Here is a 22,610-nt window from a genome sequence, read left to right on the forward strand (position 1 = left end):
TCTGTTTTCCTTCTATCCCACATACAACCCATTATCAAGTTCTTTTAATTCTTTCTTCCAAAATATTCTAAGATTGATAACTTTTTACCTCTACTGCTTTACTTCTAGTTCTAATTCTAGATGGCATCTCCCCTCTGTTCTACTGAAACAGCCTCCTTACTTGACCCACTGCTTCCACGCTGATGACAGTTTAGTCTCTGTTTAGTAGATAGAATGAGCATGACATTTCCTAGTGAAAAATCCTCTGATAGATTCCCACCCTTACAATCAAGCTATAACTCCTCATTTCCATCCAGCACCGTACTTCATTTGGGCACAGCTTACCTCTCCTAATTAGCTTGCTATCATTTTCTATTTAATTCACTTTCTTTCAACTTTAAACTGTTTTTCTCATTCTTCTTCAAAATTTATTCCTTTCTTAGGGCCTTTGTGCTATGTTGTTTCTTTTGTCTGGACTGCTTTTCCTTCAGAGCAGCTTTCTCACCTACTTCACTGAAGTCTTTTCAAATGTCATCTCCTGAGAGGCCTTCTCTGACCACATTACCTAAAATAAGTCATCTCCCACTTCTATATATCTGGCTTTTTTTTTTTTCCCTATAGCATTTAACACTGCTTGAATTTCTCTGTTTGTGTGCATTTCTGTCTTCCCACCAGAATATAAATTCTCTGGCTGAGGACACATTAGTTGATTTTTTAAAAATTTTTTTAATTTATTTTATTTTATTTTATTTTTTGGGGGGGATCATTAGGTCTATTTATTTATTTAGTATTAGTTTTTTTTTAATGGAGATACTGGGGATTGAACTGAGGACCCTGTGCATGCTAAGTATGTGCTCTACCACTGAGCTATACCCTCCCCCCAGTTGATTTGTTAATTGCTGTATCTCTATAGCCTAGAACATGCCTGACACTTAGCAGGTATTCAAACATTTGTTGAAGGAATAAACTTGTGTTTGTGATTTTGTTTCCTCCCCCCCACCCATAGTTTTGTGGAGGAATAGTGAAAGAGTTATGGAATTTAGCGATGTGTATAAAATGTTGTAGACACAATGGGGCGGCCAGTTGGTGACATGGTGACGTGGGTTGGTAAAAGAATCTACCAGAGGTATAAAGTATGGGAATGGAGAGGAGTTTATTAGGGGTACGCTGTCATAGACAGCAGCAGGCCACACAGACAAGGGGTGCCTGTGTGAGTGCCGAGGTGAAGAACAAGGGAAGAGTTCAATAGTTATGCTGCTGTAGGCAACAGTAGGCGCACAGGTGAGAGATGCCTGCATGAACACCGAGTTGCTGGGGTCTTTTATAAGGTCGGGTCACAAGGTGCCTGATCCTCTTGTGCACAAGTCTCTGATTGTTTGCAGGTGAGGTGAGAGGCTTGGGGTCCCTGAAGGGCGGTGGGATTTGTCTCTGATAAGGTGGGCTAAAACAAGCCAGCCTGAGCATTATTTGGGGCTATTAGTTTGTTAGGGGAAAGACACCCAGTAAGAATGTACTTTATCTATTGAGGGATCACTGCCACACATCTGAGAGCCCCGGAATGGGGGTCGTTGGACTTTGAAGGAAGTCAGTGGGCCCAATAAGAAACAGCTATTTAAACTGAAAAACCTTATGCGAATGCTGGTTATTCATTTATAGTTACAACCTATTGGTTTCCTCTGGATTTCCTTTTTTGTTTTTGTGTTTGTTTCTAAGCTATAGTTAACATTTATTTATTTATTTATTTTTTATTCATTTATTTATTTTTACTGAAGTACAGTCAGTTTACAATGTTGTATCAATTTCTGGTATACAGCATAATGTTTCAGTCATATATATACACACACATATTCCTTTTCATATTGTTTTTCATTATAGGTAACTATAAGATATTGATACAGTTCCTGTGCTATATAGTAGGTCCTTGTTTTTTTTATCTATTTTATATATAGTAGTTAGTATCTGCAAATCTCAAACTGTCAATTAATCCCATCCCACCTCCTTTCCCCCCTGGTAACCATAAGTTTGTTTTCTACGTCTATGAGTCTGTTTCTGTTTCGTAGGTAAGTTAATTTGTGTCTTTCTTTTTTTTTTTTTTTTTTTTTTGGATTCCACACATAAGTGATGTCATACAATGTTTTTATTTCTCTCCCTGGCTTACTTCACTTAGAATGATGATCTCCAGGTCCAACCATGTTGCTGCAGGTGGATTTCCTCTTTATTCATGGGTCAGGGACAACATGAGAATAATAATTATTTAATTCAAAGAAGTCTGGTTTTAAAATATTTGTTGTTAAACCAACTATCTGTTGTTAGGTGTTAAGGGGGATTCAACAATGTGAAATTCTTAGTCTACTAATGCGAAGGAGGAGTTTAAATTTCTAGTGGGAGAAAATGAGACATGCATTAGGGAAACAACCAAAAAACATTTCAAAGACAACAAGGAAGTAAGCCATTGATAGCAATAAGAACAAAAGGAATTCAAGATATTGGAAAGATTCCTTTTTTAGTGGGTTTAATGAAGGAAGCAAATCTTAAATGGCTGATAGTGCTGGGAATTTGTGTAGTGGAAGAAGATGAATGTCCAAAATCTTTTAATTAGCCTGATAAATATCACTTTGGGTGTCCTTTTTATTGGAACTAATTGAGCATCAGGAGCAAATGAGTGGTTTCTTGGCTATATCTGTATCTATATCTATCTCTCCACCACCTGATTAACTGCATATTTCCGGTGAGGTAATTTGTCTACATTCTCTATTCCAATGTGCTAAACCTTACTACTAACCTACTTACTTATTAAATTTGATAATACTTATGAAGTGCTTAGTACTGGGCTGAGAGTTCACTCAATAAAACAATAAATAGTATCATTATTATGAGAAATGTAACTGACGGAATGAAACCAGCGAGATCTCCATTTGTTCTTTAGGGGAAGTAAGTGTAAACAGGTAAGGTAGAAGTCAGGCATGGTCTACACGCCTAAGTCAAACCGACAACATTACCACCCTCACCCCTCATTCAGACCACCACCTTGGCTCCAGGGCTGCCCACCAGCGCAAGCCAGGTTAGGCTCCCGGAAGGTAAACACATCGAAAGGGGTGGGACAGAAGGCGGGTTCGGGACGGGTGATTGGCCAACTAAAAGTGATTGGCAGCTGCCATGTCCACGTGCTTTGAGCTTCGAACCAGTTGTCGCGAGAATTCGATGTAAACAGACCGGTTCCCCTGCAGTCTGGCTCCCAGCCTGAGACGCCCGGGTGAGGGGCACAGGTTTCTGCAGCCCGATGCTTTTTGATGAGGCCACGAAGTTGCTGTGTGCAAAGGAAAACAGACATGTTTGTAACTCCTCCCCACCTTCCTGCGTTCGCAACCGAACCTGACACTTCGGTTTCACCCGAACTTACATACTGTTTTGTTTTCCCTCGAGCCCCAGCGGATTGGATCAGATCAGGAGGCGGGTCCGCCTCTTTTCCACTTGCTGGTTGGCGAAGCTGACCTCTAAGGGCGGTGCCCGGCCTCGGCGAGTTTGCTTCTGGGATTGGCTAGAAAGGTAGTTCCGCTGAGGCGTGGTAGGAAGTGGTGACCGTCAATCACGAGGGGAGACTCCAAACAGTGAGCCTTGAGCTGGAGAGCAGCGTTTACCGGCGGGGCGGCCGGTGAGAGGGCTGGCGGCGCTGTGGCTTTGGGGAGGCTTTGCGAGGACGAGCGACTAGCACCGTGAGGGGAGAGGGCTTGGCTGGCAGGCATTCGACGAGGGAGAGCTGTCGGGGTTGGAGGGGGAGGGGAGACAGGGCCAGGGGCCAGAGGGCGGCGGGGGGCAGCGGTGGAGGTTAAGTGGGTAGCGCCGAGCTCCTGTCTTTCAGGAGAGTGGGGCCTTAGGGGCTGGCGAGGGTCGTCCTCAGGAGACAGGGCCCTTAAAGGACAGTTCTTGGGAGGCTGTGTTATGGGAAATAAAGGGTGGAATGGAAATGAGAGGGCTGAGGGGCTGGGGGTGAAGGTACCCACTGAGGAAGGAGCACCTGGGCTAGTTGGGGCAAAGGGTGTTTTGGTTGTAGCAGATGGGACTTCATCAGTTTGCGAGTTTTCACATATCCCTGCTTAGAAGAGATGGTTTTAGGGGCTTTCAACATTAGTTCCAGCCTGTGGGCTTTCCTGAGCCCTGTTAAGAGATCTTTAGTATTGCTGTCTAAAGTGTAGTCCCTTTTAACCGTAGCCAAATGCATTCCATGCTTTTACAACCTCCTCCAGTGATTCAGACTCTTATTAAGCATTCAAGGATCAGGATTCAGCGAGGTCCCTGGAAAGGATAAGGGGCTTCTAACATCATATATGTTTTTACTTACTTAGACTCTGGTGATTGGATTACAATAGCAAGGGGTTTAACAAATAAGATTTTAAAAATCTTGTTAAATTATGACTGTGCAGTTTTAAAAAAATATAAAGGACATATAGCATTATATTAGTTTCAGATTCCAACATAATGATTTGATATTTGTATATTTTGTGAAATGATCACCACAATAAGACTAGTTAACATCCATCACCATATGTAGTTAAAATGTTCAGTCTTACTCGTAGATTCCCAACAGCCTCAGTTGGAGAGTATTACTTCAGTGTTCGATTTGGCTTTAAAATATTGTACCAGGTGTATTTTCATTATCCACAACATGAGATTTCAATAAATTCTTTGATTTTTGGCTCACAGAGATAGCACATTTGTTTTTATAAAGTGATTCTCTGCTAAACTTTCCATCCCTTTTGAGTTGATGTTAACAGTAGATCAAAGGATCCTGCAGGAGTCTTAACCTGTTCTGTGGTTCTGAGGCTTGGTGCAAAAGAAAAAGTCTCAGTAATTTGAAAACTTTTTAATCTATTTGTCCTCTTCCGCCCTCTCCTCTTTAAGGTGTAATAGGAATTGCTAAGAAAGTTTCTTAAGTTTAAGGTATTTTTGACAAGGGATTTCTAATGAGCAACCATAAGCTACCCACCAAAGATAATGATCTGTTTTTCTCTTTTTGTTCTGGAAACAGGTTTTGTGAATGAAACAATGGCTACAGATTCCCCCAGAAGACCCAGTCGCTGTACTGGTGGTGTTGTGGTTCGCCCCCAGGCTGTCACGTAAGCAAATTTTAGATAAGCCTAATAGATGCAGGAAAGATTACTTAGAATGGTAACTAACCTTCAGGTTTCCTTTCTGAGCATTGCTTACTTTTGTAAAATCTATTTAATTTTGGCTCTACAGGATGATTAATATTGCCAAGGCCAAATAAAAGGAATAATTGGAGGATCAGTTGATGTATTTATCACATTTACAGAGTACATGAAAACACTATGCTAAATCCTAGAGTACTGTTTTCTTCAAACCTCAGGTTTAATAATTAGTGGGTCATTAAATCAATTTAGTGGATCAGGACCATTATTTAAGAAATAATGGAATATAATAGAAAATACAGTTGAAAGTTAGTATTGTTTTGTGATGCCCTCATAAATATATTCATATGTATATGTGTGTTTACTAGATTGTGATATAAAATGTATCACTTGCTCTAGGTCCTAGTCAGAAAGTTTCAAAGTCAGTGTTATAAAGAATACATTTCAGGCTGCGCGCTCTCTCTCTCTCTCTCTCTCTCTCTCTCTCCCCCTCTCTCTCCCTCTCTCTCCCTCTCTCTCCCTCTCTCTCCCTCTCTCTCCCTCTCTCTCCCTCTCTCCCTCTCTCCCCACCCCCTTCAGAGATGGCCCGCACTCTGTCTATGGAGCGTGTACCTACTTTTACTCTAATCTGAGCACCCAACCCCCACACCTTGTGGCCTTTCTCTTGCCTTTTGATGCATCTCTCTAAATAAGTCTACCTTTACTCAAAAAAAAAAAAAAAGAATACATTTCAAAAAAATTTTTTTTAAATGGAGGTACTGGGGATTGAACCCGCACATGCTAAGCGCACCTTCTATCACTGAGCTATACCCTCACCCCCTCACTTCTATATATTAAGCATTCTTTGACAAAGCATATCTATACTTTCTAGGAGCTTATAATCTAATGTGTTTTAAGATGTGTGTGTTTGTAAGCACTATAATCAATAAAAAAGGTGCCAGCCTAACAGCATGAGAATTTAGAGGGAGAATTTTAGTGGGAGTTTTTTAGGATTTTAGGTCAAAAAGATTTCATGAAGAAGCTAACATTTGTAGTGTACTTTAAAGGCTGAAAAGAAATTGGGCATTTAGAATCAGGAGCACATTTTTGGCAAAGGGAATAGAGTGAGTGGATGTGGGAAAGACAAGCAGTTTTCATAAATGAAATCTAGGAGAGTTGACCTATTTAAAGGAGGTTGAGGTGGACAATTCAGACCCTTGAATACCTGGCTAAGGAGATGAAACTTGTTTTCTACCTTTTCAAATGTTTATGATAGAATTGTAGCATTTTGGATGCTTTCCCTTGGGCAGTTTAGCATGTTACATAAAGACTGCCTTCTCAGACTAACAAAAGTATACGTATAATGTGATATTTTGCCATTGTGCTGCGTTTCCCAGGGCTATATTTCTTTGCTAACTGTGATCCATGGCAACAGGAAAAGCATGTTATTAGCTACGAGTTAGGCCCTACTTCAGTCTTCATTTTACACATGAGGGAACCAAAGCAGAGAGAAATAAGTTGTCCTTGGTAATAGTCAAGAAGGGAAACCTGGATCAGACCCAGGCAATTTGTCTCCAAGTCTGTGTCCTTGTGTGGTAGTCAGAGCTGCCTCACCATGTGGTATTTGACATATATTGCTTTTTGTTATGCAGTACATAATTTTAGTGGGTTTTTTTTTTAAGATATCCCCCACCATTTTAGTGTTTTTTAAGTTCTTCACTTTATTATTATTATTATTATTATTAATTATTCAATATTCTTTTAAGAAATAATGCTGATAATGCTTGAGCCATCCACTCTGCCTAAGTACTGGCTTATAGATTCTGGAGATATAAGGGAAATATGAAAGATGGATTCCTTTCTGTAAGTTTACATTCTAATGGGGGACATCGTGAATAAGTAATTTCAGGCTCTGATCAGTGCCCAGTGTGCTATGAGAGTGACAATGGGGACTATGACTTAAGGCCATCAGGGCAGGGCTCTCTGAGGAGGTAAGACAAGCTGGAGATCTGGAAGGGAGGGAACAGTTTGGGAAGGAATCCAGACAGAGAGAAAGCTGGTGTAAAGGTCTTGATTCAAAGAGGAGCTTGGTGTATTCTAGGAACTGAAGATGCATATGACTGAAGCATAGTTAGTTAGGAGAGTGGCAGAAAAATGAAGTTGGACAGGTAGGCCTAATCAAAAAATTTTAAAAGCCTAATCATTTTTTGTAGATACTTAAGGGATATTGCTTGCTTGCTTGCTTGCTTGCTTGCTTTCTTCCTTGCTTTCTTCCTTGCTTTCTTCCTTCCTTTCTTCCTTCCTTTCTTCCTTCCTTCCTTTCTTTCTTTCTTTCTTTCTTTCTTTCTTTCTTTCTTTCTTTCTTTCTTTCTTTCTTTCTTTCTTTCTTTCCTTCTTTCTTTCCTTCTTTCTTTCTTTCTTTCTTTCTTTCTTTCTTTCTTTCTTTCTTATATATAGGGTTTAGGACAATTCACCTTATTTTCTTCAAATATAATTTTTCACATCTCCCTGACATGAGCTTGATTTGGTATTTTTTCTCCACTTGCTGACGTCTGTATATCTCCCATTTAAAATATCTTCATTTCCTTAATAGTTCTTCACTTTTATGCATTCTAATATTTTCCCTTGTCTTCTGTGTGCCAAAGTTCTGTGAGGATTTCTTAACTCCTTCTAATGCCTGTGTCTGCAGCAAAATACAGGTTCATTTTGCTATATACAGGTAAGGGACTAGGTTCATTACCAGTTTAAGGAGAAGGTTACTAAATACTGAGTCATCAGCAAGTTTTTCTTGCTCTAACTAGGGCATTCTTCTGCTCTGACTCAAGAGGAAGGTCCTGCTTTAGCCAAGTCTTCTGTCATGACTCTTTCAAATACGATTTCATATTAAAATAAGAGCGTGTGACTTTTAAGAAGAGAGAATGTTTTACAAAATTTAAATCTCATTTGCATTTAATAACATACGAAGAAATTAAGAAAGCAGGTTAGCAGAATTATTAGGTGATGAGAGATTTTTTCTTTTTTTCTTTTTTAAAAATATTCTGAATAACTTTATTAGGGCTTGTAGAAAGAGCTTTTCCATGTTTCATAGGAAGCTGTCGTAATCAGTTTTATCCCTTTCACCCTTTTTCAGGGAGCAGTCTTACATGGAAAGCGTTGTGACTTTTCTGCAGGATGTTGTGCCTCAGGTAAGTGTCTGTGTGGTTTCAGAAATAGTAGGTTTTACTCTTAGTCAGGAAAGCTCTGAAAGACTGTTTCCTAAACTTGACATGAGTACCATCCACTTCGGAAAGACTTGATGTTTTTGCATGCCCAGCATGCAAAACATGCCCAGCAGGAGAAACTGTACTTGCTGTCATTATTAGATGTGCCTTGGTTTTATGCTGACAGAGGCACAAAAATTATTCCTCAGAACTTGCTTTACTGAGAGGAATCAAGGTGAGGTGTTACTGAGAGATGGGACGTGGGACTCTCTTTTTGGGTTCTGTTTCCAAAATCTTTCTCTTTTCCTGGTTAAATGTTACCTGTCAGACGTGAAAAAAGCAATATAATTAGATATTGTATTAACTAAATACCATACCAAGTGCAAATCTGCACCATTTCATATTGAGCAGGAATTTTTATGCCAAGTAGCACTTGCCTTGTTCACTCTAAGAGAGGAAGCCCTTTACTGTTCCGTCTATATAAATGTAAGAATGAAGAATGAGAGTGGCCCTCTTGGGAGCATCTCTAGTGCCCTGTCGCCCAGACTTAAATTATCAGAGATTATCGCTTGGCACACTTGTTAAAAATAATAATTTCCAGGCTTCTCTCCCAAAGCATTTGACTCCGTGGAATTGAGGTGGCATTGCGTCTCTAGTAAAAATCTCAGGTGATTCTTTTGATGCAGTAGCGTTGGGAGGCCCTGTTTAGTGGAACTACTGAAGAGAAAGGTTTCTGTGTCTTCTCCTGTGGTGATGTCAGCGTTCTGACTGCCACGGCATCTATAAACTGCACTGTTCATAAAGGACATTCATAGGTCCAGTGTCCCAGCTTTATAAGAAAGTCCTAGAAAAGTCTATAAAGTCTAGATTTCAGTTGTATTAAACAAATTGTATTCGTCAAATAGGAGAAAGTATCAAGGCATGCTGTTATTCCTAGATTATGTTCAGTCAACTTTAATGAAAACAGACCACGGTGACAAAGTGTGGGGGGCACGTACGGAAAAATACATGATTGCTTGCTTTGAGGAGCTGAGAAAAGAAGGGAAGTCAAGTTGCTTGAAACAGTCAGAGATAATAGCAACATATCAGTAAGTGTTACACATGGGAGTACTGACTGAATATTTAGTTGCTAAGGGAATGCATAGCAAGGAAAGAGTGAAAGAGTCACGTTCCAAAGGACATTGGAAGTAGCATTAATTGAAATGAATGGAAAGGCTGGGTGTTTGATGTTGGAGGACACTGCCTCGCTGGGTATGGCAGACAGCAGAGCTGTAGCATCTTGTACCCTGTACAGCCCGGCTTGGATGGCAATCTGGGGCTGAGATCCAACTTACTCTTCTACAAACTGCATCTTCCTCAAACCCTGAGCCCTGACACGAGGCTGGTTCCAAGGAAGGGGCATTTCACAATTTTGGTAATTTGTCTGCTTCTAGATTGACCCTTTATCAAATTTTTACAAAGACACTTTTTGTGCTAGTGGAAACCCTGTGTCACATGCAGTTTTTGCTGGCTGGAGGAGAGAGGCTGCAGTCAGAGGCTTTGAGGGAATAGTGGAGAGATGGCCAGAGAAATAAGAATACTAGATGGAGTAATAGATGGAAAACAGGGGGCTGATAAAACTGTTAAAATGCTGGAAGGTAGATGTTTAAGGTCGTTTTGATGAGGATTATACATTAGAAAGGGGATAATCTGTACAATTGACTATGAAGATTTGGATCAGAGTTAAGTAAATGTGGAAGTGAAGCTGTAGTCACAAATCTAAGAATTAGAATGTTCATTTAAGAAATTTATGTTATGCATGTCATTATTGTCATTACTGTGGAAAGAAAGCCAATACTCAGGCAGTAGATGTTTTACTGAGTACCCACTATGAGCCAGGCACTGTGTTAGGCTGGGAGGGTACTCGGACCTCTTCTTTTTTTTTTTTTTAATTGAAGTACAGTCAATTCTCAGTCCCTATTCTTAAGGCTTCGTGATCTAGGGTAGCAGTCAGCAGACTTTGCTGTAAAGGGCCAGATAAATTTTGCAGTTCATACAGTCTCTGTCACAGCTACTCAGCACTGCTTTTTTTTTTTTTTTTTTTTACGTAAAGGAAAAGGTGTGGCTGTGTTAAAATAAAACTTTATTTAAGAGCACAGGTGGTGGGCCACATTTGGTGACCCATGTTCTCTTTTTTCCCCACATTTAATCCAGAATCCTCCATTGGCACTTCTAGTCAGCCACTTAGAAAATGGTATTTTTTTTGCTAATATTATGTTCCAACTTCTGCCCTATTCTGGGAATCATTGAATTCATGAGGCCTGGAAATTATTCTCTGGGTCTCCAAAAAGGGAGAAAATGTGCTGTTAGACTGGTATTGGCTTCTTGAGCTGCCACATATAGAGTGAATTCCCACTGTGTTTAACAGATGTCATTGATGGCTGGTGGAATCCCTAAACTGTGCCCTTAGATATAACTCTGCTTATGAAAATTTATTTAAAAGAAATGTCATCAAAGAAAAAGGTTAAAGCTTAGAATTTTTCATTTCAGTCAGAAATTTTGACATTTTTCAGTGTAAAAAAATTGTAGCCAGCCCATATGACAGTAGCAGACAAGCAAATTATGATACATAGTCCCTATAGAATAATTTGCTGGAATCAAAAATTATACTTTTGACAATAGCACACAATGGAGGTTCTTTTTCTCTACGGTGAATAAATGAAACAGCGTATCTACAGTGATTGTTACTGGTTTTTAAAATTCGACAGTAAGTTTGTGCTTATGTGTATATGTGTTAGAAACAAGATAAGGAATAAGAGGAGAGATAAACAAATCCTGTGCTCAATAATGGGGTGAAAGCTTCAACTCTGAACACGAGAGCTAGAGCAGTCAGATCTTGGTTGAAGAAGAGGGCTTACAATCAGTGCTGGGGGGAAAAACAAACTTTTGCGTGGCAGTACACTAATTTCCATTAAGACAGCCAATGAAAGCCGAGTGGGCACCAAACAGTGAAGTCTGTGCTTCACTGACAGCAACGTATCTAAACATGAGTGAAGAGTATTATAAAAAGCTGAGCGGCAAAATGATGTGTCACGTGCTTTTGTGCCAGCCTGCAGGAAGGCACACAAGAAGCAACACTCAGATGTTTCCATCAGCTTAACAGAATATTCTCAAACGCTTAGTAAAGAGCACTATGTCTGCTAAGGAGAAAGGAAAACTTGAAGACATAGCAAAAGTATGCAAGCCGCGTTGTGAAAGTCTCGTTTCCCCCTGAAGGGGGAGGAAAAGAAGTTTAAGAATCCCGGCACACTGAAAGGCCTCTTTTAACCTCGTCCTTTGCTGCATATCAGCCAGAAATCAAAGGAGAGCATCTTGCAAATGTTGCAGAGGAATTGGGAGAATGTTGACGGACACAGGTGATAAACAATTTTATAATAAATCTGCTGGATGGGAGATTCGGAAATGTGTTATTGCTTTACCAGATTAAGGGAGAGTCTGATATAGTGGTCCTAAATGCAACATGGTGTCCTGGATTGGGGTCCAGGGGTGGAGAAAGGGCATCAGTGGAGAAACTGGTGAAATCCGAACAAAGTCTGGGGCTTAACTGATAGTAATGCCCCAGTGTTGGTTTCGTAGTTTTGACAAATGTACCATGGTAACATAAAATTTGGTTAGATTAGACAGTTAACATTAGGGGAATCTGGCTGAGGGGTATATGAGAACTCCTTGTCCTGTGTTTAATAATCTAGTTATTCCCAAATAAAAAGTTTATTTTTAAAAAGGAGAGTTTTCAAGGATGAAAAGAGCAGGACCAACGAAGAACGTGAGGATGAGGTGGTAGGAGGTAAAGTTGATGAATTAGTTGGTTCTAGTGCAGGTTTTCCTTTTCTCCAAAGGAATTAACTGCCCTATACACACCTCGAGTTTTTTTTTTTTTAAAGACAGTTGAAATCATAAGGATGTATAAGATAACTTTTCTTTTTGTATAATAAACCTACTATTAAAGTAACCCCGTCTTTTAGTAATATTTTCAATGGCCATTAACCTTGTGTGGCACAAGAAAAGGGCTGTAAACTGACATGGAAATATAAACAGGTCACGTAGAACACATATTACATATGGAATGGTGGTTTTTGTATGCTTTTTTTTTCAACTTTTTTTTTTTAATGGGGATAGGATTAGGTTTATTTATTTATTTTAAGCAGAGGTACTGGGGATTGAACCCAGGACCTCATGCTTGCTAAACGTGCGATCTGCCACTGAGCTACACCCTCCCCCTACAACAAATAGTTTTTTAAGACAAGAATGTTACTTGCGATAGTTTTACCCAGCCTTCCTGAGCCGCTCAAACACATGGGTTCCTCCAGCAAATCCTTCATCAGCTTTTGATACAGCTTATAGTAAAGAATTGTTCTGTGAACTGACTACCACCATATAACTGACAGTGTTGCAGCTCTTTTGTTGACATTCTGAGTACTTGTAAATATATACAATCTAGAAATTCTAGAAAATTTTAAATAAAAACATTTGCTTTGTAGCAAGATGACTCCCTTTGAATACTGATAGGTACCGTTGATATGTTTCCTATGACTTCGTGGCAGTTTATGCTTATCTTAGTGACCCTTGCAGGCTTGCAAGGTTGTGTCTAGAGGCTGGATAAGAGACTAAAAAAGTAATACTTTTTTTTCCCCACCTCTCAACTCTGGCTTGTGTCCTCCACCCTGGCTTGTGTCCTCCACCTGAAACTGGTGGTTAGCAGAATAATACTCTTGAAAATTCTAGCTAGAGTGTAATTGCCTGATCATAAATACCTGGGAGCTAAATATGTGTGGTAGTTTGGTTTACTTCTTAAGCTTTATTTGTTGACCAGTATAGGAGGTAATTTAGTCTTGAGTGTCTTTGAATTACTGTGATGCTGTAAACTGTGATCATTGTATTTGGGTTAGGTTAAAAACCCTTTTTTGACCAAGATTATCAAGACTCCTGGATTACTTTCTTTGGGAGTAAAAATATTACAAAATATGCTAGTTCTCAAGATGTAGGATTGGTGAGGTTGGAGGGGAATAGGGTTGGCGTTATTTAAATTACTCTTTGTTTTGAACATCAGTAAAATTTGAGCTATTTTCATTCAAACATTTCTGTTTACTATGCAGGCTTACAGTGGAACACCTCTAACAGAAGAAAAGGAGAAGATAGTCTGGGTCAGATTTGAAAATGCAGATTTAAATGGTATGGTTTTAATTTTTCCAGGGCATATGAATTAAATGTTTGAGGTTGACCTGATTCGAAAAAGAAAACTCTTACTTTAGTCAGATTACTTTCCCTTACAGTGACTTTTTAGTTTTCAAAATGAGTTTATTTTTAATTGAAAAAGTAACATATTCAACTACAGAAACTTCATTAGAACTAATACTGTATTGGACAAGTCTTAGAGTCACTGTAGCATATCGTGCCTAGCCTTAAACTTCAAGTCCAAGTGAGATAACAATTTCTTAGAAAAGATTTTATTAATTCAAGTTTGGACGTTTGTATAGGATGTATAACTGCAAAACAATCACCAGTGTTGAACTTTTTACATTTTAAAATTATTTTTCTGAATTTACGCCAGTCCAAGGCCTGCTGGCTCTCGCATACCTTCCATTTACCTCATTGCTCCTTCCTGCTCCCTCTTGCAAGGGGACTGCTCCTTGTCTGTTTCCCAGGCTGCCATGTCAATTGCCTTCTGGCTGAGTTTGGGAGGTGCTGGTGGGAAATTGAAAGGGAAGATGGGAGAAAGGGAAGAGTATTATGCTCTCTTCCTCTCTCTGTCCGCAGCTGCATTTCCTCCGTGGTCCTAACTTCCCCTGGGCAGCTCCACTGGCGTTCCAATTTGTGCTAGGTGACCGCAGCACCCTGCCCTTCTCCCTGTCTCCCTAGCCCAGGGGTAGTAATGGCTTCCTGCCATTTGCTAATCCAGTAGGTTGCCTCACGTTTCCTGTTTTGGCTTCTTAGCTATTTTGTCATATGTGTGACCAGTTGTCTGTATTAAATTCCCAATTATGAATACATTGAGTGATTTTCGTTGCCTAGTTTGTCCTTGACTGATACCATCCTCTTCAGTCTTTTTCTCCTCCAAGACTTTTACAATATGATACCATGTTTCCTTTAAAAGCTACTGTTCAGGATGAGAGAGTCTAAGTATCAGTTCTGCAAATTGGTTTCTTTTGAATTTTTGATTCTCTGTCAGCTGGTTCGTTCAAATGACAACTTGTTGGGCCTTCTTTGTGGAGAATAAAATGTTCACTTGTGGTGATTATTTATGGTACCTATTTATGGTAACCTTTCCAGCACTATTTCTCTCTGAAAGCTTATTTAAAATTTTCTATTTACAACTGTTCACATTTCTTTGTTTACTAGCATATTCTTCTGCCTTTCCTTTCTTCCTTTTCCTTCTTTATAAGCATGTAAGTGTTCGTCACCTTTTGTTTTCTATCAGGTTCCTCCTGAATTCAGACTCTTTTTCTCCTGGAAATATATCTGATTTGTGGATGTCAGAAGATATCAGAGGAGTTTCTCGATTTAATAACAAAGAAAATGTGGTTGTGGTCTTGAAAATATTTAGCTGGATAGTAGCGAAACTTGCTATACAACATATGCATAATGTTAAAAATAATTTTTTAAAGTTTCATGTTGGCAGTAAAAAATGATTTAAAATCATACAATTAGCTTTTAAAAATGTCATCAAAACAATGTTTAGGCAAGGTTTTTGTGTTTTTGTTTTAAACAGCAAGTAAGCATTGCTGGGATAATGTTCTATGAAGTTTTTGCTTTTTTGCAGTAGAATGCATCTGGGAATGTAGATGGATGTTGCTTATTTGGTACTATGTATTCCACTGAATTTATCATGGTTGTTCCTAACTTAGTATTTCGTATCCCAGTTGACTTAGTAAACTTTCAAATTTATATGTCTTCCTCTTAAATACTTAGCACACTCACATGTCCTTTGGTCTCTCCATATCATATTGATTTTGTATGAAATTTTGTTTTGTGTTTTTACAGCTATGCTTTTTATTATCTTTGGTCCAAGGAGAGAGAGAGAGAGGGAGAGAGAGAGAGAGAGTGTGTGTGTATGTGTGTGTATGTGTGTGTGTACTTTTGTGTGTTTTAAGGCAGTAGTAAATACTACCAAAAAATTTGATCCCCCTTACCTTCCTGGTCTCTTACGGCATTTTTAAAATTTATGTTTTTTCTTCAAGAATGTTTGTTTAGGTGTTTGTATGGCAAACTTTCTGAGATACTTACAATTGAAGGAAAATTTGGCTTTGGGAAAGAAAAAGTAGGGTCCACAGGCTGCAAGTCCAGCCTCTCCCTGAAGAAGACTAACAAGGACTAACTTCTCCATTGCACTGGGGATTCCGGATCAGCCAGCCTGCCCTTCCCTGGCTGTGCCTGCTGCATCTGGGATGCATTGCCTTGTTCGTTGCCTTTTGTCTTTGATGGTACCCTAAGGGAGATCATGGAGGGGACTCTCCTGACTGCAGCTATGCTAGTCTAGCAGCCTGTTTCTCTGTAGAGCAGTTGTGGATACCCCGGAATTGTATTAGGTACTGAGGCTTCTCTTTGCCAGACTTGGAGTTTTTCTGGCAAAACAATGTAGAAGTCTTTTAGCTGTTTATAGATTCAAGTTATTTTTATAATATTAATGAAACTGTATTGGCTGTTAATAGAACTTGCAGTGTTTGAATTGAACTCTGCCCTGGTGATTGCTTTCAGTTTTTTCCAGCAGGCCTGGGAGCTCTGCCTTTCTGCTTAAGGTGCCAGTTGGCCCCCTTACCTCCAGGCTGCAGCTCGTTTGATTATGGGCTTATCATGGTTGGGGGTGGAGTGGGTAATAACGGACGAGAGATACTTCTGAGGACCCTGGGTTATTGGGGTTCTTCAGTCCTGGACCCTTCTAGGTCTCTCCATTCCTTTTCAATGTACTAACTTTGCTTTGGTGTTAGGTAGAGACTGCTACTTTTGGAGCTCATTAGAAGGTGGGATTAAGGCCTTGTGTATCATGATCATTGTTCTGTTTCTGCTTTCAGGCAGTCTGCTTTATACCTAAGATTGTTTTTCTTGAGGCACTGTATTGGAAAAAGTTGTAAAAAGTAGCCAGAGTAGTTTAATATCCTGACTTTTTTGTGTGTGTCAGATTTCCTAAAGGTGAGCACATAGTTTGAGTCCCCAGACACATCGGGTTAACCAGCTGGTTTGCTGTCAGCACTCTTTGGAAATTCTTAGCAACCTCTAGCCCATCCTGACTTGGTCAGTTCTAATGTCAACGTCTAGTACTACATACTTAGGTATCAATTTTTTTGTATTGAACAGGATTTTCTTTTTTCAGTTGCACGTGATTGGCTTAAGGGAATCTTAAAGTTTTAATTGTGGTAAAATGCACTTAGCATAAAATTTGCCATCTTAACCATTCTTAAGTGTACAGTTGGGCAGTGCTAATAAGTACATTCACATTGTCATGCAGCCAGTCTCCAGAACTCTTATGAAACTGAAACTTTGTCCCCATTAAGCAACAACTGTGTGTCCTCTCCTTCCCACCAGCGTCTGGCAGCCACCACTCTACTTTTATGTCTCCATGACTTTGAGGTACTTAAGGTACCTCATACGTGGTATCATACAGTATTTGTCTTTATATGACTGTCTTATCTCACTTAGCATAATGTCCTCAAGTTCTGTTCATGTTGTAGCATGTGTCAGAATTTCCTTCCTTTTTAAGGCTGTATAATATTCCCTTGTATGTACCGGCCACGTTTTGTTTATCTCTTCATCAGTGGTCATTTGTGTTGCTTCCACCTTTTGGCTCTACGAATGATGCTGTTCTTAACATGTATGTACAGATACCTCTTTGAGTCCCTGCTTTCGGTTCTTTTTGGGTAGTACCCATAAGTGGAATTGTTGGCTCATATGGTAATTGTGTTTTTAATTTTTTGGGGAGCCACCATATGGTTTTCCATAGGAGAGTTTTTTCTTTTTTAAACCTACTCAGATCTGGGAAAGATGGAGGGCTTGATACCTCTAGCCTTTCCCTTCTCGTCACTACTTCTCTCTGAGTGCTTGCTTCTCTTCTTTGGCTCTATTGAGGTTGGAGTAGTGATTGCTCATGGCTCTCTGTTCATACCATCATGATCAAAGAGGAGAAAATGTTCATTGAATGATCCAGAGCGCTCAGTCTGGATTACTGTCCAGTTATTGGAAGAGCTGCAGTGGCCCAGGCTGTAGTTCTGGAACTGGCTCAGCTGGGCATGTGCCTGTCCCTGTGCTTGATGGGGGGGTCAGATCAGTTACCAGAAAAGGGGAAAGCGTAGAGTAGGATGTGTGTGAGGTGTGCAGAGATAATAGCTACTGTGGACCCCTGTTGCTCTGCTGTGCCTGAGTCCCCATTTTAGCTGCCTTCTAGACACCTTCACTTAGATGTCCCTCAAATGCTTAATCCTTTTCCATGTACCTCTGTCCCCTCAAAAGCTGTGCTTCAACCCCACTTGTCTTTCAGGTCATTAAAGGCACAAAACTTTTCATGTCTTACGATCTTTGCACAAGGGGCTGTCTGACTGCAATGTCCTTTTTTGCCTTAATCTTCGTTTACCTATTAGCATCTCCTAAAAATGACTTTCCAGTTTTTAGACTGGGTATTGGCAGTCTGTTGCTGCTGTCAGTATGCATGGGGAATACAGAAGAAGCTGGTTTGGGAGAAAAGACTTAATTTCACTTTATACTTGGATTTTTGAGGTAAGCAGAAAAACCAGTATTCTCTTCTCCCCCTCCCAAATGCAGACATTTCTTCTAAGGAAGGAGAGTGTACTGTGTGCAGTACTGTGGGAGGTTCACAGATAGGTTAAGATGGACAAATGTTTGAAGGGTGAATCAAAGGAGAACATTGCAGTTACCTAAGACCACAGAGGAACGCTGGATGTGTCTATAGGAGAAACTGTAAAGTCCCCATTTAGGGGTGAAATAAGAAAAAAGAAACCATTAAGGAAGACAAAGGGCAGTTTATGGATAGAATTGCCAGTGGTGGTGTGACAGAAGGTGTAAAGTCAAAGAATAAGGATTACTTAAAGCTACACTCTGAAGAATAAGCTAAAACGTTTACAAAATTGTATTCAAAAGTAATCAAGACTGCTGTACCACCATCCAGAGAAAGAAAAACAGTACAAGTGACTAAGCAGAATCTAAAATAAGAGATTTTCTCCATGTAATGACCTCAGAGTTTTATATGTGGCATTTGAACCGTCCTAGAAGTGACAGCATGTGATCAAGGTGGTAGCTGTAGGAGGAAGATGACTGGATTGAGTATCAAGAGTCCTGAGATCTCTCTTCAGCTTGGAGTAAATTATACCCAACTTGTCAGTAAAAAGATGGAACTGGCTCCTCTCTGCATACGACACAGAGTTGCTCTGTGTCAGATTAGGTGATGGACATCCAAAGCACATGGGAGATTGTAAAAGAGCATTTAAATGTTAGCTGTAAAGAGAATTAATTATGCCTGAGAAAAATAAATATATGCTTCTGAATTTTGCTGGGTATAGAATCATTTGCTGTTTTATGCTAGTGATGAATTCCTGTCACAGGAAAATCAGCATTAAAAATACTGATTATAAGCTGTGTTCAGATTCTGATCTTTATATTTGAGCAGCAGGAACTCACTAATGTAGACGATGGCGGTGAGGAGGTCTGTCACTACTTGTATTTTACAAAGAGCACGCTGACTGTAGTATGGAGTTTGGTGGGCAGTGGTGAGGGCAGGAAGCCATTTATGCCTTTGGAGTAGACGCTGTAGAAAAGAGTAGTGGTGATGTAAGAAGATTGGTCACAGATTTATTGCTAGAGGGAAGGAAGAAGGCGGTTCCTGATTTTGCTCTCTGGTGAGAGAATCATGCTGTTCACCAAAATAGGGAGCCCTGGAAGTTCAGGCCTGGGGAGATGATCTTGATCTTTGAGTGAAATCTGATCTTCTATTGAGACATCCAAAAACCCATGTAAGGGGAAGTCACTAGCAGATACTAACTGAAGCGGTGGTCGGAATGAGATCACTTGGGGAGGGTATGCTGTGAGAAGAAAAGGAAGTTTAGGAATAAGCTTTAAGTAACTCTGATATTTAAAGAGTAGTTAGAAAAGGATGAGCCAGCAGAGGAAATGGTCAGGGAAAAACTAGAGAGCGAGGAGGAAAACTAGGAGACAGTTTTGTCTGGAAATCAAGAGGAAATATTTTAAGGAGAACGTCATGAGCATTGGCTATAGCTATTGAATAATCTTAATAAGATGTGCTTGGAAAACGTGTATTAGATTCAACAACTTGGATGTTACTGGTGACCATAGCAAAAGTCACTTGGGAGGAGTGTTAGGGGCAGAAACCATTCTGAAATGGATCTGGGGTGAATGAGAGAGAAAAAAATAGATGACAGTTATAAACAAGTCAGTCAATGACTTTAGCTTCTAGGAGAGGAAATGCCAAAGTCAAAGGGAGAAGGATATTATTGCTTTGATTTATGATTTAAAAAAACTGTTGTGTAAATACATCAAGGTAAGTAACACAAATGTATGGATCAGTGAATGAAATTTTACGAATCCAACACTCATGTAACCATCTCTAGGGTAAGAAATAGAACATTGCTGTCTAATTGCCTAGTGGTTTGGAATTTCATGTAAATAGAAAAATTCAGTGTGTAGGCTTTTTTATTTGTGTTTTTTTTCTCTTTATATCTGTGAGGTTCATCCATATTATGGTGTTTGGTGGTAGTTCATTTTATTTCTGTGTTGAGTAATCTTCCATCATATACCACTTCCATCATATACCACTGTGCTTGTCCGCTCCTGGTGATGGACATTTGAATTGATTCCAGCTTTTGGATCAAATAATGCTGCTATGAATTTTCTTGTGTGTGTCTCTTGATATATATTTACGCCTCTAATGAGTATATACCTAGTGTGGAACTACTTGGTCAAAGGGATCTGTATCTTAATGTTGAGTATCTATTGTTCAGACTTCTCCACAGTGGTTATACCGATTTACATGTACCAACAGTAAATCAGCAGCCTCTTCGCTCCACATCCTGTCAACATGTGGTTTTGTTATTGTGGTTTTAATTAGCACTTCCTTGATTACAATGAGGTTGAGTCACTTTTCATGTTCACTGATAATTGCTTTATTTGAATATCCTCTTTCTGGAGTGATTTCATGTCTCTTGCCTTGTTTTTCTAATGACGTAACCTTTTTCATATTGATTTTTGATTGCTACGTGTGCTAGATGAATTCTTGCGGGGCTATGATTGTCTCCCATTTTGTGGCTTGGCTTTTCACCCTTCTGGTAAGGGTGGCTCATGATTAACCGAAGTTCTTCATTTTAGTGTAATAAATAATATAATAGAATTTGCCAATCTTTTATGCTAAGTGTTTTTTTTTTGTGTGTGTCCTGTTATGAAGTTTTCCCCTGTACCGTGATCATAAACATTTCTACATTGTTCTCTAGTGTTTTATTAATTTTACCTTTGGCATTTGTCACTTGGTACTGACTTATTTGAAAAAATTTTGAAAGATAAGAGACACTTCATCATATTTAAATGCTCACTGGAAATATCCAGTAGCATGGAAGGAATTGAAAGTGGAAAGAAATGATTAGAAAAAGACTCCTGAGAGGGTTTGGGGTGGGGGTGGGGGTGGGGCAGATGAGATCCAGAGCAGAATGGAGGGATTTACATTAGACAGAAGGAAAAGACAACTGTTTGTAATACAGTGGAATGAGAAGAGGGTGGTACAGATGCACACAGGTCGTTGGCAACAGGAAGTTTCTAGTTTCCCTGTGAGTATGAGACACATAACCTGCTGAGTAGAGAGAGATCGGATAGAGTCAGAGCTTGGAGAAAGTTTAAGAAAGTCTTTGAAGAAATTGTAGAGTAAGTTCCAAAAACAGAGTAAATGTGTTGTGCAGTTCTGAGGGTCCAGTTGAGGTCTGTGGATATTAAGTTATAGTGGTACCAGTTGTGTCTCACTGTGTGCTTTTTCTGTCGTAGGACTTGGTTGCTGTGGAATGTACTAGGATAGTGGGTAGTTGGGTTCACCTAGATTGAAGTTTTGCTAGTTGGACATCGTGCAAAGATCCCACCAGAAAAGAATGAGTGAACGTAGATTATTGACAGAAGTTACTGAGCTGATTGAGTGAAGACCGTGAGCTGGGAGGAGAGTAAATGTAAGAGGGACCTGAAGAACTGGGAGAAGGCCTGGTTATTGGAGGTCCTGATGAAGTCAGAGAATGAATCATAATGCAGATAGTGAGCAAACTTGCTGGAAGGTAAGGTTGTGATATGAGCGTAGAAGGGCTGATTAGCGATTTTTGAAGTGTGACAGTTTTGTTCGGTAATAATACTGATACAATACTGATTATGTAACAGGTGCATTATTATTCACTGATGTGAATTAGAAACATACATATAATTCTTTTGTAGTGGGTCGTATGCCCAGTGTGTTCAGATGTATCAGGATTCAATTCCTGTTTGTGAAGGAACATAAGTTTTCTCCCATTGCTAAATTTACACATGATAGAAATTCTAGATGATTATACTTCACATTTATATTTAATGAATTTTGGTAAAATACTTCATTTTCATTTATCATTTACAGATGGTTTTGTTCCTGATGCTAATATTCCCTAGTTCTCTAGCGAGAGTTTGATTTTTAAAACCTTGCTTGTGCTGATAATTGTAGGTACTGTTTTAAAAAAAATCCCCAAAACTACTAGTTTTGTAATTTCAGCTTCCCGTTCACTTTCTTTTAAATGTCTTCCAATACTTCTGTATTTTTAATTGAAAAACAATTGTTACATCAGTAACATTAATTAAGTTTTCTTGTAACATGAATGTTGTTTCTTTAGTAACATTAATGTTTTCTTGATGGACATTGTGTCTTTAACCTGTTCCATTGTTAATTCTAATGCAGATACATCAAGAAATCTGGAATTTCATGAAATACACAGCACAGGGAATGAGCCGCCCTTGCTGATTATGATTGGCTACAGTGATGGAATGCAGGTCTGGAGCATCCCTGTAAGTATGAAGATAGTTAAATCCCTAAAATAAAATACTTCTCAGCATGCTAGCTGGCGATACTTTAAGATCTCATCTACTTATTTCACAAGCAGTTGCTAAGAGACTGGTATATGCGCATCACTTTACAAGGCCCAAGGAGTAACGAGCAAGTGGGAAGTCAGAGAAGCTTTAAATGTTTTATAAAGTGGACCAGGAATTGTGGCAATCATTTTACATACAAGATCTCATTTCTCATTATAGTACCCCTATT

The 22,610-nt window shown here is 39.4% G+C and overlaps 1 protein-coding gene across 22 annotated transcripts in view; it reads left to right on the top strand.

Moving 5' to 3' along the window:
* Positions 1 to 3,521: 3,521 nt before the first annotated feature.
* The window catches only part of BCAS3 (BCAS3 microtubule associated cell migration factor), a 482,829-nt gene continuing 463,740 nt past the window's right edge, over positions 3,522 to 22,610 (top strand). For 7 of the 22 annotated variants that reach the window (XM_074342657.1, XM_074342669.1, XM_074342662.1 and 4 more), the window contains exons 1-5: positions 3,523 to 3,631; positions 5,006 to 5,093; positions 8,236 to 8,290; positions 13,438 to 13,513; positions 22,251 to 22,357. In XM_074342657.1, coding sequence (XP_074198758.1) covers positions 5,023 to 5,093; positions 8,236 to 8,290; positions 13,438 to 13,513; positions 22,251 to 22,357 — 309 coding nt within the window. In that variant the 5' untranslated portion in view covers positions 3,523 to 3,631; positions 5,006 to 5,022. Of the gene's footprint in view, positions 3,693 to 5,005; positions 5,094 to 8,235; positions 8,291 to 13,437; positions 13,514 to 22,250; positions 22,358 to 22,610 lie in introns of all 22 variants that reach the window. The other 15 variants (XM_074342667.1, XM_074342668.1, XM_074342663.1 and 12 more) reach the window with 7 other exon arrangements.

Source organism: Camelus bactrianus, chromosome 16 (assembly GCF_048773025.1).
Source record: "Camelus bactrianus isolate YW-2024 breed Bactrian camel chromosome 16, ASM4877302v1, whole genome shotgun sequence".
Lineage (NCBI taxonomy): Eukaryota > Metazoa > Chordata > Mammalia > Artiodactyla > Camelidae > Camelus > Camelus bactrianus.